This window comes from Durio zibethinus, chromosome 8, assembly GCF_047325235.1.
Source record: "Durio zibethinus cultivar Kanyao isolate XHJ-2024 chromosome 8, ASM4732523v1, whole genome shotgun sequence".
Classification (NCBI taxonomy): domain Eukaryota; kingdom Viridiplantae; phylum Streptophyta; class Magnoliopsida; order Malvales; family Malvaceae; genus Durio; species Durio zibethinus.
The window spans coordinates 26,489,034-26,503,711 of NC_143169.1; the positions used below are offsets into that span (position 1 = coordinate 26,489,034).

Here is a 14,678-nt window from a genome sequence, read left to right on the forward strand (position 1 = left end):
AAAAAACTTTAATTTTAAATATTGGATTTAGCCAAAATCATTTATACATTTAGTGATTTTTTTTTTTTACAAAATTAGAATTAGATTCTCATTAATAATGAATATTCCCTTAAATTTAAGCTTCGCCTGTATTTAAAAAATAAATAAATAAAGGATTGTTATGCATGGATGAATGATTTTGAAGCATGGTCACTTTACATGTGTGAATATGTTTATTGAATTAAATTAGTTTACATATTACACACATTTATGGAAAGAAAATATACAAAATTTAAAATGCTAATTTTATAAAAAAAAAAAAAAAGTTGAAAAGAATTAATCACAACAAAATTATGGTTGATACTTCTAATTATTTTCATATAACAAAGCAATGGTGTGATTATTTTAAAGTTAATTACATTTCTTTGGCAAATATTAATTAAGGCCAAGGTTATATGGTGATTACATAGTAAAAGTGTTGCTTTTACAAGTTTTGGTCATGAATTATTGTCGTCGGTTCATCCAAAACATAATATAACTGTTATTTACATACTAAAAATACAAAGGAGAAAAACAAATATTAGTCCGATGTTAATCAACAATCTTTTCTTCTTTTCTTAGAGCGTTGGTATTTAAAATTGAATGTTTAACTAATTTTTGGATTGTTAATTTACCCAAGATTCCAAGATTTTACAAGTCAATCTTTCTTGTCTCATCAGAATGGCTATTTACAGGGAAAAAGAAAGAAAGAAAGAAAGAGTTGGTCTATAATTTCGGCTCAGCTACTTCTGGGTTCCTTCGTTGTTTTGCTCAGCGTATTTACTAGTTATCTTTTTGTCTGGCTGGATGGCTGGGCACGATACACCAAATTTGTAAGCTTTTTAGAGGTTTTTCATTAATTATTGTATACATATATGCAATTCTTTTATTGCCTTGGCACTTTCCTAAACAATTGAAACCCATATATAATTAGTTTATTATTGTCTTTCTCGGATGGAGACAGATGAGGTGATGCCAGTGGCCATTACTTTCCCTTCAAAATTCAAATTCCAACATGTAAATGCTAGGTCCTAAGTAGCTAATAGCATTAAGTACTCGACGTTATATATCTATTGCTTAACACTTGCCAAATTGTTAGAATTAGAATATATACATTCCCTTTCTCTATTATCTGACATTAGATTTCCAGACAATATGTGGGTCATTAGTAAATTAAAAATCTCCACGGATTCCACATACCATCTAAACTTCCAATTACAACTCGTTGAGTCCAAGACTCCGGCACGCCGCCCATATCTTGATTCTAAAATTTGATGGCTCGTATCTTAGCAAACAAAAACATCTTCCTAACATGTTTCAACACAAGGCATGCAACATCATCAGTTGAAATATCTCATTATGCATAGCTGATGTAAATATTATTATTCATTTGTGTGGGTTTGGCAGTTCCTCATCTATCCAGTGGATAGTTCTATTAACACAAACTGGGTATGGGACGGTTATTACTGAAAAAGGAATATTACTGTTTTTGGTCTTCCAGTAGTTTGTACTGAGATAATAATCTGTCTTCTCTCGGTTTCAGTTAAGGGCTCAAATCATAACCAACTCTTTCCACCTTATAATCATCAACCAAAGGATCAAAACAAGACCTAAGCTTGAAATGACAAAACGGGTTCGGGGTCAAGGATTTGCTTTGCAGTTCTGATGGAATATCAGCAAGTCTTTTTAAACAAGCATAAGTCAGTAAATAACAATGGATTATCATCATTGGAACCAGCAGCTAAAAGAAGTAAACCTTTAATACTACCCATGCTATACAAAAAAAAAAAAAAAAGGTTGATCGTACGGCCCTACAAAGGAAGGATAACTAAAATCGTATGCAAAACTTTCTTGGAAAGTTTCAAGACAATGAACTGAGATAGGTCGAGAGAATGTTAGATCACCATGAGGGATAACTAAAGACAATTAACGCGAGATTACAACGTTTAAAGGGATGCGTTTGCCGGGAGTCGAACGTGGATCTATTGCTTGGCAGGCAACTATCCTAACCGTTGGACTGCAAGGGCTTATCGATAAATTAATAAATTTTAAAAATGACTATGTTTATATGGATTAGATGAGGACTTTAACTGCCCTCATAAAGTGGACCGGACCATACTGATTGTAGAATTTACTCATAATTGCAGCGAAGTGGACTCTACAATGGCGTCTTTTGTTTCATTGTGAACAGATGAGTTAGCGGTAGTAGATGATGGCACAGCGACAGCATTCTTGTGAGAGTGAGGTCACTTTGGCACAGACAAAAGTGAATGAAGCTTTTTAACATTGCAGCCTACACACCCTACTTTTTGGCAACAGAACCTGAAGCTGAAGGTCATTTAATGGTATCAATTTTTCATTTTCTTTCTCTAACCAAATTTGTCTCTAATGCCATATGGAAACTGATTCCCCTTTATGGGAGGAGATTGTGATTTCTTTAGAAATTTATTTACTTTGATCTGAAGCTGCTGTCGATCCAAAGGGCGTGAGCCCATAATATCTTCTTTTAGATCACGATTAACAAGATCTATAACTATTACGATAATGGACTCAACCAAATCTGTAACACGCCTCATACTTTTTTGAGCAGTGTAGGCCTTATTGTTACCCAACAACCAGGACGCTTATCCTTTAACTGCCACAAACCGTCGTTGAAGCTTGCACTCAGTAAACAATCCAAACTGTTCTTATAACTTATAATCTTTAGATATGCAAATGACTTCAAATTTTAACAGACAAGCAAATTCATTAACAAGGTCTAAAATTTCTCAAACATCAATTCTTCTGCACAAAACAACACTACTTCGCCAAAAAGAACCAGCAACACCACTATGTTGCAGACAAATTTAACAGAGCAGATCAAGACAGAAACGTGGGAGCTAAAGAAATGAAGACCGTGCGGATATCAAAAGCCAGAGAAAGCATTATTTGATTATTTCATACTACCTAGTTAAGGAATTGCAGTATTTTAGTGACCCTGAGACAATTGGAGCTCAGTCTCTATCTCTCTCTCTCTCTCTTTCTTCCAGTGGCACTTCGACACTTGTTCTTGTCTACAGAGAAGCTAAATTATCCAAGGATTCTGAGTCGAAGACATGCCAGATGCACGGCATTTATCACTGTTTTGAATCTTCGTAGATTGTTTCAAAATGACAGACTGTAAGCTGGTAAGAAAGCAAGACATGACTTTGGTCCCTACCACAACAGAAGACCAGTTCGAGATTCTGATTTATATTTTGAAACAAGTTAGACTTGATGAGGTTCAAAGAGAAATGCTTAATCACATTATTCAACTACCAAAACCATAAAAATTAGGGTACAAACTGAACTTTTCTATGCAACTATGACAAGGATCACAAATAGCATAACACTATTGAACTTGTAAAAGCAGGTTCAGCATAGATACAAAATTATAACCAAATCAAATCTATTTAATTCACTAGGATAAGGAGGCTATCCATATTTCATGCTCCATATCACCTTTTTTTTTTTTCTCCTAATATTAGATATTGTTGCTAGCTAATAAAGGAGCTTCATTTTTCACAGTGAGTTTAACAAAAAGTTCTGTGCAATGTTTGCTTGCAAACCGATAAATAGTAAGAAAATTCAGGTATGAACTGTATCAAGAACCCATTCAATCAGCTCACTTCAAGGATTTTCATAACAAAACTGAATCTCTATCGGACAAAAGCAGTAAAAGTACACAGATAAACTCAACAGGATTGAGAATAAAATTCCAATATAAATGGCGTGGATAGACTTCTATGTTCCAATAAAGTGGATGAATAACTTAATCCCACCTCTTTTCACAATTTCAGCAGGGATAGTCAATCCTGCATCAATTCATACACATAAGTTATCTTAATTACTTAATATTTATACATATATAAACATCTTGATTACGGCAAGAAATTTAAAGACAAACATGCAACAGCCAAAAATTCATTTCAACTCAGTGAAGAAATCACAGTAATTTTTCCACTCCTGCTTGTGATCCTCCTTGTTTTTCACTTGACTATAACACTAGTTTGAACCCCACTGACAGGAAATCGTCCCTGAAAAATCCAGAACAGATCCATAAGACAAAGTTGCATTAAGTAACCATAACGTGATTACCATACAACTACTTGCATATCGGGCGCCAATATTTGTCCATACTTTTGCATGCCAATGCCTGCAGTAAAGCAACTTACCCTCCCACCTTTCATAAATCATAGGGCCACACAAAACCGCGTTTTCCTAAAACAACAAACTATAGATTGGCCTTTCCTATTTAACTGAAAGATTTAGCCTTATTGTATGACACTGAACCTAATTAGGCGAAAATAACTACTGCTAAAAATGATAAAATGGTATGTTAACAAAATAGATACAGAAAATCGGACAAGTGTTCCAAGGGAGGAGGATTGCTTACATCTTCCAATTATCCTCTCCATTATGCTGCCTTTTGTTGACATTAAGTGAAACCAGGCTTTGCAAGCAAATCTCTGTTTCATATGAAAGGGGCATTCCAGAGGCCAAGACATCATCGGCTTTATTCTTCTTCAGATCATGCCAGAAAAGATTTATATTATCATGTTCCAACAAAACTTGATTACCACTCCTCGAGTAAGCCAGAGGCTTCACAAACCTCAAAGAACCAATCACCTCTTCACTTGCAACAGAAAATAGTCTATTCCAAGACCCCTTTGCCCCATACTCATTCATCACCCAAATATCAACTCGAACATCACCATAATTAGCTACCGCACACAAACATCCTCCCAAAACTCCCACATTCAATTGAAATCCCTTATCTTTGTAATCAGGTTGTGGCACTTCCCTGTAATTTTCAGCCCCTAAATCCAACGCAACAATCACATTTTCCTCCGAAAGTTGAACTTTTTGAGTCAGAACCCAGTGTAAAGCTCCACTAGCGAAAACCCCATTGGCCCCAGGAAACGAAAATCCATAAGGAATATCTTGAATTTTCCTCCACCTATTTCTCTTCAAGCTGCAAACTTTAACTTCTGATTCTAAAGCCCTACCATCAAACCTAACAAGCTGCATAATTTTAACCACTTTGTAATCATCAGTAATTGGGTCGTGACCGAATCCGTAAACGTAGCCATTGCAAGAACCGAGAGAAGGTAAAACTTGGTGCTTTCTAGTGAAAGGGTTCCAAATAGCCATGTCTTCAACAATGTTACGGATACAGAGCAAGCCGTTGCAAGAACCCAAGATGTTGACTCCATGGTTGTAACTCATTAAAGGGTGGTCCAGCTTGGCGAAAGAGCGGAGAGAAGCAAGATCAGCGGCGTGAAGATCGAAATTTTTGAGGATGAGGGTATGGTTAATGTGGTACTTGAGGGAGTGGCAGAGGTGCAGCTTGACAAAATCAGGATCGTCGATCAAAGATCGCCACCGCTTCGAAACGCATCGGAAGCAGAGGAGTTGCTTAACAGGTAAACGGCTGAGGATGTCGGCGATTAAGTCGGGTGGGAGATTTGACATCATTTTCTTTGGCTTCAATTCCAAAGAGCGAAGACTAATACAGTGAGGTTTTTGGTCTTGTGATGAAGATAACAATTTATTTTTCTATCCCGATTTACACGGTAGAATATAAGGTCTTGGGTCAAAAACAATGGCATTTTAGAGAATAACGAAAGAAAACAAAGCACGGAAATAATCAAACCAAGACTAACAATATATTTACATTTGTCATCAAATTTTATTTTATTGATTAAACCGTACTGTCAATTTAGGATATGCTTGACCTAAATTGAATCCTCAAGTAAAATGTATTTAGCAGCCATTTATAAATGCCAATATATATTATTCTTAACTAATTACTGGGGATAAAATTAATTGATTTATGATTTTATCAGTTTAATGTGGAAAGTTGTATTATGACCAACATTATGTTTATTCTCAATTAATAAAATTATATAATAGTTTTTGAGTAAATAGATTGTGCAATCCCTTAAATTATGATAAAATATGTCGTATTTGATAATTTAAGACAGATAATTACATGTTATGTATTCGAGATGACCCTAACAAGTGATCATCGATAAGATTCGAACCTAAAATTTTTTTTATAAAAAAAAATAAACTTAACCGATTAAATCAATCAATTGTTGTTATTTTTTTAAGGATCTTTGTGTTACACGCAATAACTCTTTTTTTTTTTATTTTTTTGGTTACAAATTACATTACATACTACTAATTTATTTGGACTAGAAGAGACGCAAGTGACACTTCTCTAAACAACCGAGAGATTTGTTATGAGCCCATCAAGTTTTGTTGGGCAGCATTAAGGCCTTTGGTTGACCAGCCCATACTCCACCAATCTAAGATTAAGTGGCATTAAGGCCTTTAAATTAATGTAAATTGATTTTTTTATTTATATATTTCATTTAAGATTATTGAAAATTTAAAATTAAGAATTTAATACATTATTAACAAACAATAATACAGTTGACAACTTCATCTCATTACATTTTATAATCATTGGTTTCAATAGATTATTTCATCAATCAATACTTTAATATTAAAGCCATCTCTAAATAAATTTAAAATGACAATTGACTTAGATAAAAGGTTATTCGATCATATCATTAGTTTTTTTTTTTTTTTTTTCATTTCAAGAGAAAAGATCAAATTGATGTATTATGTTTTTTTTTTTTTTTGTTTGTATTATTTTTAATTATAAAATCATATATTAATACTTATTTTAACTTCTCTTTCCTATTTTAACATTGATAATCGTGATTAAAAAACAAAATCTTGCAACAATGAAGCAATAAACAAACACCTAGATATCTTTTTTTATATTTTTGATTAGGTAAAGTGCTCTATCATTGGTTTTCCTTGGCTCATTGCTTTGTATGCTACACGAGTGAAGCAATTTTTATTAAGATGTGATCTTCTACATATTACTTGTATAAAATAAGTGGTTGTACCTTTAAAACTCAATAAAATAAATTTCATATTAAAATTTTTAAATATGAAACTCTTTATTTTATTTTTAAACTACCCTCTCATATATATATATATATATATAATTTACATATAATGCCTTTGACGGGATCAAGAGGCCAAGCACAAAGCAGTGATGAGAAGCTGACAGGAACAACAATTATACATACATAGCAAACATTTTAATATCCTCAAAAGATACATGGAGATATAATGATTGCACATCAATTTATATTTATATCCTCAAAACAAAAATATTTTATTAATATCAATAAAATTACAACAATTATAAAAGAAATATTCAGTTTTCCACTCTCGTCGGCCAGAGTCGTTCAGTTTGCTGAAGTTGATATTGTTGTGATGGCTTTTGCAGCCTCACTGTCCTTTGACCTCGATTGGGGAATTGTTGCTGCGAATGAAAATCAGAGAGATGAAATTTTTTATGTACCTTATATATGGCCTTTGATTCAATTAAACCCAAAATGGCTAGGCTTTGAATATTAAAACATGTGTAAAAATGGTGGTTAGTTTATAAAACAGTTTACAAACTTATAGCTCCCAGTCTCCAATAATGAATCAAATGGAAAGATAATCATGATATTGTATGATTTAAACCATTTAATCATCAAATTCCAGCGAAAAGGAATTTAGATTCTTTGCTAATTGCTTCCAGTTGCTTCTTTTCTTTGGGACCTTGTCTAATGTTTGATTTGATCTCGGGCTTTGAGATATTGGGAATTCAATCAGATTCAGAACAGCTCATGTATAAAAGCTAAGGACATGTTGGGGGTTATTGGGATATCAGTTCCACTCACCCTCCATTCAGGAGGAACGGCCACTGACCATTTGTGTCCTAGGCTGAATTATTAGAAGTTGGCCCACGTCACCCACCATCAGCTAATCCAAACACATCGGCTCCCCCTTGGTTAACTTGTCGGATCTCACAGGTGAGCTTGTACCAGGTAGAATTCTTTTTGTAGTTGGGTGCTCTCCAGAGGCCTTGGAACTCTGTCATTGATTGACAATTATTCTGATAAACATATATAGGATATAAGCTCACAAGTCACAACCGTCAACAAACCCAAATGGTATCATTAATATACTATCACACCGTAAGAATTATTCTCCCAAAGAGATAGCTACAAACCAGGTCTGCAAGTCAGCTTAATCTTTATCATGTAAAATTAAAATTAAAAATTGGTATTCGCAGAATAGAGAGAGACAAATCACTTTCAAGTCCAGAAAACATTACATTCCAAGCAATATGGCCAAAACTGTTAACATCTGTCTGTCTGTCTGTCTCACTGGGGCTCTCCACTTTGTTATATAATGATCAATCATGCAGGATTAGTCTACAATCTCAATTATAGCAGAAGTAAGATCTGGAATAAAGATATCCACATGGCTTGGTAAATGACCGATTGTCCCCACCCACCACACACCAACCACTACTTTTTATAAAAGAATAATGTCTCAATTAGTCCTTTTTTTCATAGCTTGATTACAGAATTAACTCTCCAGGCCAGGACATCCTAATTAACATTAATTAGCTATGTTCCAAAAATAACAAGAGTGAAAAAAGCAAACATAGCTACATCAAAACCAAAGCTTGTCTTAGCCACCATTTCCAGCTCTCCTAACTCATATCCATTCTTGAGCAATTCCATCTTGCCAGTTTAATTTCTTACGTCTTCTCCGTTCAGCAATATGTCCGGTGATCACATTTCTGATGATCCAAAAAGCCCACTTCTCCCTGTCAATGATCCGATCGAGCCGTTACCAAGCTCACCCTTCTCTCTCCAATCCTTACTCACAATTAAACTTTTCTACGTCCTGTTAGGACCCCTTTCGTGTGCCATCATCTGCCTCTGTGTCAAGCTTGATGGCCCTGTGACAAGCCGGAGCATGTTAGCGGTTCTGGCATGGGTGTTTTCTTGGTGGCTCACTGAGGCTGTGCCGATGCCAGTTACCTCCCTAGCACCTCTTTTTCTATTTCCTCTCTTTGGAATTGCTTCTGCCGACACTGTTGCCCACTCTTATATGGATGATGTGATTACTCTTGTTCTGGGTAGCTTCATACTTGTTCTTGCTGTTAAACGATACAACATTCATAGAAGATTGGCCTTAAATGTGAGTTGTCCTTATAAATTTTTTTGTTCAAGTATATTTTTCTCTTACAAATTGATTCATTGTTGTTAAAAATTGGCATAGCAGTCATCCTTAGAGTCCCTCAACTCTTGTCCTTTGGCCTTGAACGTTTATACAGTTTCTTTGCCTCCGGGCTTCAAAATAAATCAACTCAGGCAATTTTTGCTGCACCAACGCCCAACAGTACCATTCCAACATTTTTCTTTCTGAAATTAAAACTAAAAAGTTCATGTTTTTTGTTCAAATATCAACTTTCCAAGTTTGGTATAATGCCATAGGACCTTTTACACATGGATTTTACATAATTTCAAAGGAAGCTTCAGTTTTTGGATTGAAAGTAGAAAAGGATAAGAGAATATTGTTAATTATTTGAGCAATCAAAAGATACATAGCCATAAATAATAATTAAAAAAACCCATATTCTTCTTTTGCTGGTTTCTTGTAGACTATTTGTGTAAGCAAGCAAATTTTTTTATTAAAAAAATGTGAAAAAGATGGTATTATTGAGGCCATTGATATTAATTTGACCGTAACCAAATACTACAACCATCATAAACTAGAAATAGACAATGCTGTCTCTCTGTTTTGGGTCATACAAGAAATATTTAGTTTCTCCAAGTTACAAAGATGATCCTAGAACTATAGAAAATGTTGGTGAATTATTTGAATGGACATTGCTCAATTATGGCTGTGGGTCGCACAGATCACTTTGCGGTTCTGTGGGGATCCAGTGAATCCACCTCTCCTCTTACTCGGCATCTGTGCCACGACAGCCTTCGTCAGCATGTGGATGCACAATGTGGCCTGCGCTGTGATGATGATGCCTGTGGTGACTGGGATCCTACAGCGCCTACCTAAGGGCCCTAACCAGTCCATCCATGTTAGCAACTTCCGTCGGGCTGTGATTCTCGGGGTTTCATACGCCGCTCCCATAGGGGGGATGAGCACCCTCACCGGGACAGGTGTCAACTTGATATTGGTTGCCATTTGGAAGAGTTCCGTCCCAGAAGCTAAGCCAATCGGTTTCAACACGTGGTTCTTTTTCGGTTTTCCCTTGGCTTTGTTGATTTTCTTCGCTTTGTGGGCCATACTCTGTCTATTGTATTTGTCTAGGGGTTCTAGCCAGGTCCTCTCTGCCTACTTGGACAAAGCCCATCTCAAGAGAGAACTGGACACGTTAGGTAGGGAGCAAAGGTGATATTTTTTCCCTCCCTTGTTAACTTTCTTTAGGCTGATCCAAATTTTATATTTGGTGTGAGCAGGTCCAATAGCTTTCGCTGAGAAGATGATTTTAGCTCTGTTTGCGGTTCGTCCTTAAGTACTATATTTTCTCTAAACATTGACGATTATATTCGTAATGTCTTTAAATTAATAAGAGAAAGGCAACGCAGGTGCTGACCGCTTTGTGGATGACCAGAAACATAACAGAAGACATTCCCGGATGGGGAGCTCTTTTCCATGGTCGTGTAGGCGATGGAAGTGTCAGTGTGAGTAATAGAAACTTTAAAATAGGAAAAAAAATACTGATAACGATGAGAAGAAATTTTGTTTCGTCAAATTTGATGCGATTAAGTATAGTCTTAAACCATGCAGGTTATGATGGCTACCCTTTTGTTCATAATTCCAAACAAGAAGCAAAAGGGGGAGAAATTGATGGACTGGAACGAATGCAAGAAGCTACCATGGAACATTATTTTGTTACTAGGTGCTGGTTTTGCCATAGCTGATGGCGTCCAGTCTAGTGGACTTGCTGATGTGTTATCAAAAACTTTAGATTTTTTGGAACAGGCTCCATACGTAGCCATTGCCCCTGCAGTCTGTCTCATTAGTGCCATAATCACTGAATTCATAACATCAAATGATGCTGCCGCAACCCTCTTGCTTCCACTTCTGATTCAAATGGCAAAAACCATGCATGTCCACCCGCTACTACTTATGATTCCGGGAGCAGTTGGATCACAATTCGCTTTTATGCTCCCAACTGGAACTCCTACAAATATTGTTGGGTTCGCAACAGGGCATATTGATATCCAAGATATGATCAAGACAGGACTGTCGCTTAAGATTGCAGGCTTGGCAATTTTATCCTTCCTAATGCCTACGCTTGGTAAATTATTCCCGTCGTATTCCATTTGTCAGTTTCTCTATGAATGTGAAAAAACAATTTTGGTGGGTTTATAATTAGTCAATATTTGCGATGGCAGGTGCTTATGTTTTTGGTACAAAGGAAGGAGTTCAATAGCTGCAAGACAAACTGTGTTATATTGTGACGTTTGTTAGCTAAATATAGTAAAATTTATTGACACTATAGGCATAGGTCCAGCACGAGTTCTGCACCAGTATTGGATGAAGGTACCGTTTGCTGGGTTGGCAGGCTCAGTATGTTCCAACAGAAGTGAGCGATCACAAGAGGAATGGGGAGAATTCTTGAATGTCTTCTTTTCATCAATACTTACCCTCCTCGTTTTGCTTCTTACGTATTTCATTTGTTATTCATTTTCTACAGAAAATGCTTGTGCTTTTAGTGATAACCACCCTGAATTGTGTTGGTAGAAAATGGCCTCAGAAGAAAACTAATCAAGGTTTCAGTCAAAGCAGAAGAAAATTTCACCATAACTCAAAATGACATCAAAACAGAATTGCTTATCAGTCTTGAGCACTGAGCAGGACCTCAGATCGAATCCAAGCATTATTCATGTCTCTCCTTGAGAGGGATTTCTCTCGTTCATTATGCATTCAGAGCTGCAGTAATACATGTGCTGATGATTGCTGTAGCCTGTGTTTGCCTTAACTTCTAATCTACTAACTCACGAGGGATTAATAGCCCTTGCCAGACAAGTAAGCATCTCATCTCTCTTTTGAACTTCGAATAGGAATTTTTGGAACCATCTATGTCAGTCATATATGGCCTGATTCTCTTTATCCAAACCTTTCTTTAACCCTTTGAATTATAATATGTGAAATATTGTACCATAGAATAGAGGCATGGACATAGTTTTTTTTTTTTTGCTAAATGTACTATAAATGTATGTAGTTGAAATAAATTAGTACTACTTCAATATTAGATTAGGCTAAAGTCCCATTACATTAAGCGAAATGGAAAAAAAAAATCCAAAAAAAAAAATTCCAAAGTTTTAACATTGGAACTTTGACTAGTTACTTTCTATTTTTAATTAAAGAATTGCTATGTGCAAAAGCATCAAATACAGAGGCGACGCCATAATTAATTTAAATAGATTAATATTAAAATGTAACATTAATTATAAATTTTTATTAAAACGTCTATCAATGAAGAACCATATTAAGTTCACGCACTACACTTAATTTGTGCTTAGCCAAAAAAAAAAAATCACAACGCTTTATGTCATAATCCCTTATCTTCTGATTCTCAATTAAAACTTAAAACTATCATCTCATCTCATCTTTCAATTTGGGCTACTTTCCTTTCCTCTCAGGTGGGCTACAGCTGTAGCACTGCGTAGGTAATAATTTTTTTTTAATTAAAATTTTTCGTAATTCGAAATTAAATTAAATTACACTCGATAAAAAAAAAATTCTTTTAAATTTATTTATTTTTATTTATAAAATTTAAAATTAAAATATTTTTTAAAATAAATCAAAATTCTTACCACTTGAATTAATAAAAAAATTATTGATGAATCCACTCAATGAATATTTGAATTTAATTTATTCATTATCAAATTTAATTTAAATTCGAGTTACTCCAACAACAAATCAAATTAAAAATTATATATTTTTGTACTTATTCAAAAAGCTTGTAAGTCACGAGCTAAATAGAATTGTAAATATAGTTTAATACATATAAATAATAAAAATATCATATTTAATATTTTATTAAAATTTTATCATATTTAACCAATTACTTAAGAATCGAGCTTAAAATTAAAATTTAAAACCCAATTAAATTTGAATTGAATGTTAACCTTTGGATTTTCTAATTGAATCAAACTCGTACCGAAGACGTGAAATCGAATCGACTTGATTAAACCTTTAGCCATTAGCCACACACCATCAGCCAAATTCACGTGGTGGGATGGTAGGACCCAGCCTCCATCTTCTACTCACAACTGGCCCACGCCCTCCAATCACGTCACCAGTATCCCACACTTGATCATAATCTAACGGCTCCGCTCTCCTAATGTATGTCGGTGGGCGTCAGTTTTGGGCTTCGCCGCGTTACTGGATAATCAAACCACCTGGCTCGAGCCTGATTTCTATCAACTTCAAGGGGCAATCATCATCATAAAATAAAACTCACCATAATCCCGTTACTGTCCGTTTCTCTTTTTCCTTCAAATTCACGGATACGGCTATAAATTCCAAAACCTAAAACGCCCGCTGCGTCAAAAAGATAAAAATTGCAATGCATCAAAATTCACGTTTCCTTATCCTCTTGCTGTCCCTCCTTTTCCTTCCTATCATCTCCTCTGACGCCAGGAAGGACGCTCTCGTCGGAGGATGGACACCCATTAAGAACATCATGGAGCCGCACGTGACCGAGATCGGGGAATTCGCCGTAGCAGAGTATAACAAGCAGTCAAATACAAGTTTAGAATTGCTGAAGGTGGTCAAAGGCGAGACGCAGGTGGTTGCGGGGACGAATTATCGGCTGGTTTTAAATGCGACGGATGGAGCCGCAACTAACGCATACCAGGCTATCGTGTGGGAGAAGGCGTGGCAGAATTTCAAAAATCTTACCTCCTTTAACCTTGTCAATGGTTGATTATAAACTAGGAAATTTATGTTGATGTCATCATGTCTATTAATGTTCGGTGTTAGACTGGTTTGAGAATAAAGTATGTGAGTTTGGGATGTAATGAGTTTCAGAGTTTGAGATTGAGAATTTGCTTTGTCTGTTCTTGTTTTTTTTTTTTTTTTTTTTCGGTTTCTCAGATAGTAATAATTATTACTCGACAATATAAAAGACAAGAACATGTGAGTGAATAGATACAAGAAATGACTAAAGTTCAAAAAAGAAAAAGAAAAAGAAGTTAAACAATAAGATGCGGACATATGCTCGAGTTTAGAAATGTGTCAACACTGTACAGTTGCCATCAATGTAAGCAAACTAAAACAGTAACTTGAAGGCCAGTTAAGGGCTGTTTGGCAAGAAATGGATATGGGATTGAATTAATGGATTGATCAAAAGAGAAAAAAGGAATCATGCAGAAGATGTGGGTGTTGTGGCAGGGAATGCATGTGAATCTGGAAGGTGGGAAAGGAGGGTTTTCTTCTTCGTTGCATGTGGGCTGGATTGCAATTGACAAATATTGTTAAATTGAAATAAGTATGAGATAATTTTTTTTCACACTGTTACTAATATAAAATAAAATACAATCATAAAAAAATTATATTTATATAAAAAATTATTAAATTAAATCATACGAACAAAGCAATCAATGAATCAATAAGTAATTAGATAAATTTAATATTAAATTAAATTAAATTAAAATTTAAATGTGAAATCTCAACATAATAGAGTGTCTTTTTTGCCGCTAAACTCAATCTTCATTAATGGATGAGATGAAACT

General features: G+C 35.1%; 2 protein-coding genes and 1 pseudogene across 3 annotated transcripts; 2 read left to right on the forward strand and 1 right to left on the reverse strand.

The window, feature by feature from the left end:
* Positions 1-3,726: 3,726 nt before the first annotated feature.
* Positions 3,727-5,614, reverse strand: LOC111278315 (F-box protein CPR1-like). Its single transcript, XM_022864962.2, has 2 exons — positions 4,433-5,614; positions 3,727-4,073 (listed from the first exon to the last, which is right to left on the reverse strand). Exons 1-2 carry the CDS (start codon positions 5,512-5,514, stop codon positions 4,034-4,036), a joined length of 1,122 nt encoding a protein of 373 aa, XP_022720697.1. The 5' UTR covers positions 5,515-5,614; the 3' UTR covers positions 3,727-4,033.
* A 2,858-nt stretch (positions 5,615-8,472) lies between these two features.
* LOC111278691 (tonoplast dicarboxylate transporter) lies at positions 8,473-12,104 on the forward strand. Its single transcript, XM_022865317.2, has 6 exons — positions 8,473-9,108; positions 9,830-10,307; positions 10,389-10,432; positions 10,518-10,613; positions 10,720-11,233; positions 11,331-12,104. Exons 1-6 carry the CDS (start codon positions 8,686-8,688, stop codon positions 11,366-11,368), a joined length of 1,593 nt encoding a protein of 530 aa, XP_022721052.2. The 5' UTR covers positions 8,473-8,685; the 3' UTR covers positions 11,369-12,104.
* A 1,207-nt stretch (positions 12,105-13,311) lies between these two features.
* Positions 13,312-14,001, forward strand: LOC111278692 (cysteine proteinase inhibitor 5 pseudogene; annotated as a pseudogene). The gene has a single exon (XR_016344196.1). The product of XR_016344196.1 is annotated as a cysteine proteinase inhibitor 5 pseudogene (transcript).
* The last annotated feature ends 677 nt before the right edge of the window (positions 14,002-14,678 follow it).

Coding starts and splice junctions, on each gene's coding strand:
- LOC111278691 (XM_022865317.2), top strand. CDS start 8,686: ATGTCCGGTGATCACATTTCTGATGATCCAAAAAGCCCACTTCTCCCT. Junction 9,109..9,829: donor ATAGAAGATTGGCCTTAAAT/GTGAGTTGTCCT, acceptor TGGGTCGCACAG/ATCACTTTGCGGTTCTGTGG. Junction 10,614..10,719: donor TAGGCGATGGAAGTGTCAGT/GTGAGTAATAGA, acceptor TAAACCATGCAG/GTTATGATGGCTACCCTTTT.
- LOC111278315 (XM_022864962.2), bottom strand. CDS start 5,514: ATGATGTCAAATCTCCCACCCGACTTAATCGCCGACATCCTCAGCCGT. Junction 4,074..4,432: donor GGAGAGGATAATTGGAAGAT/GTAAGCAATCCT, acceptor TGGATTTTTCAG/GGACGATTTCCTGTCAGTGG.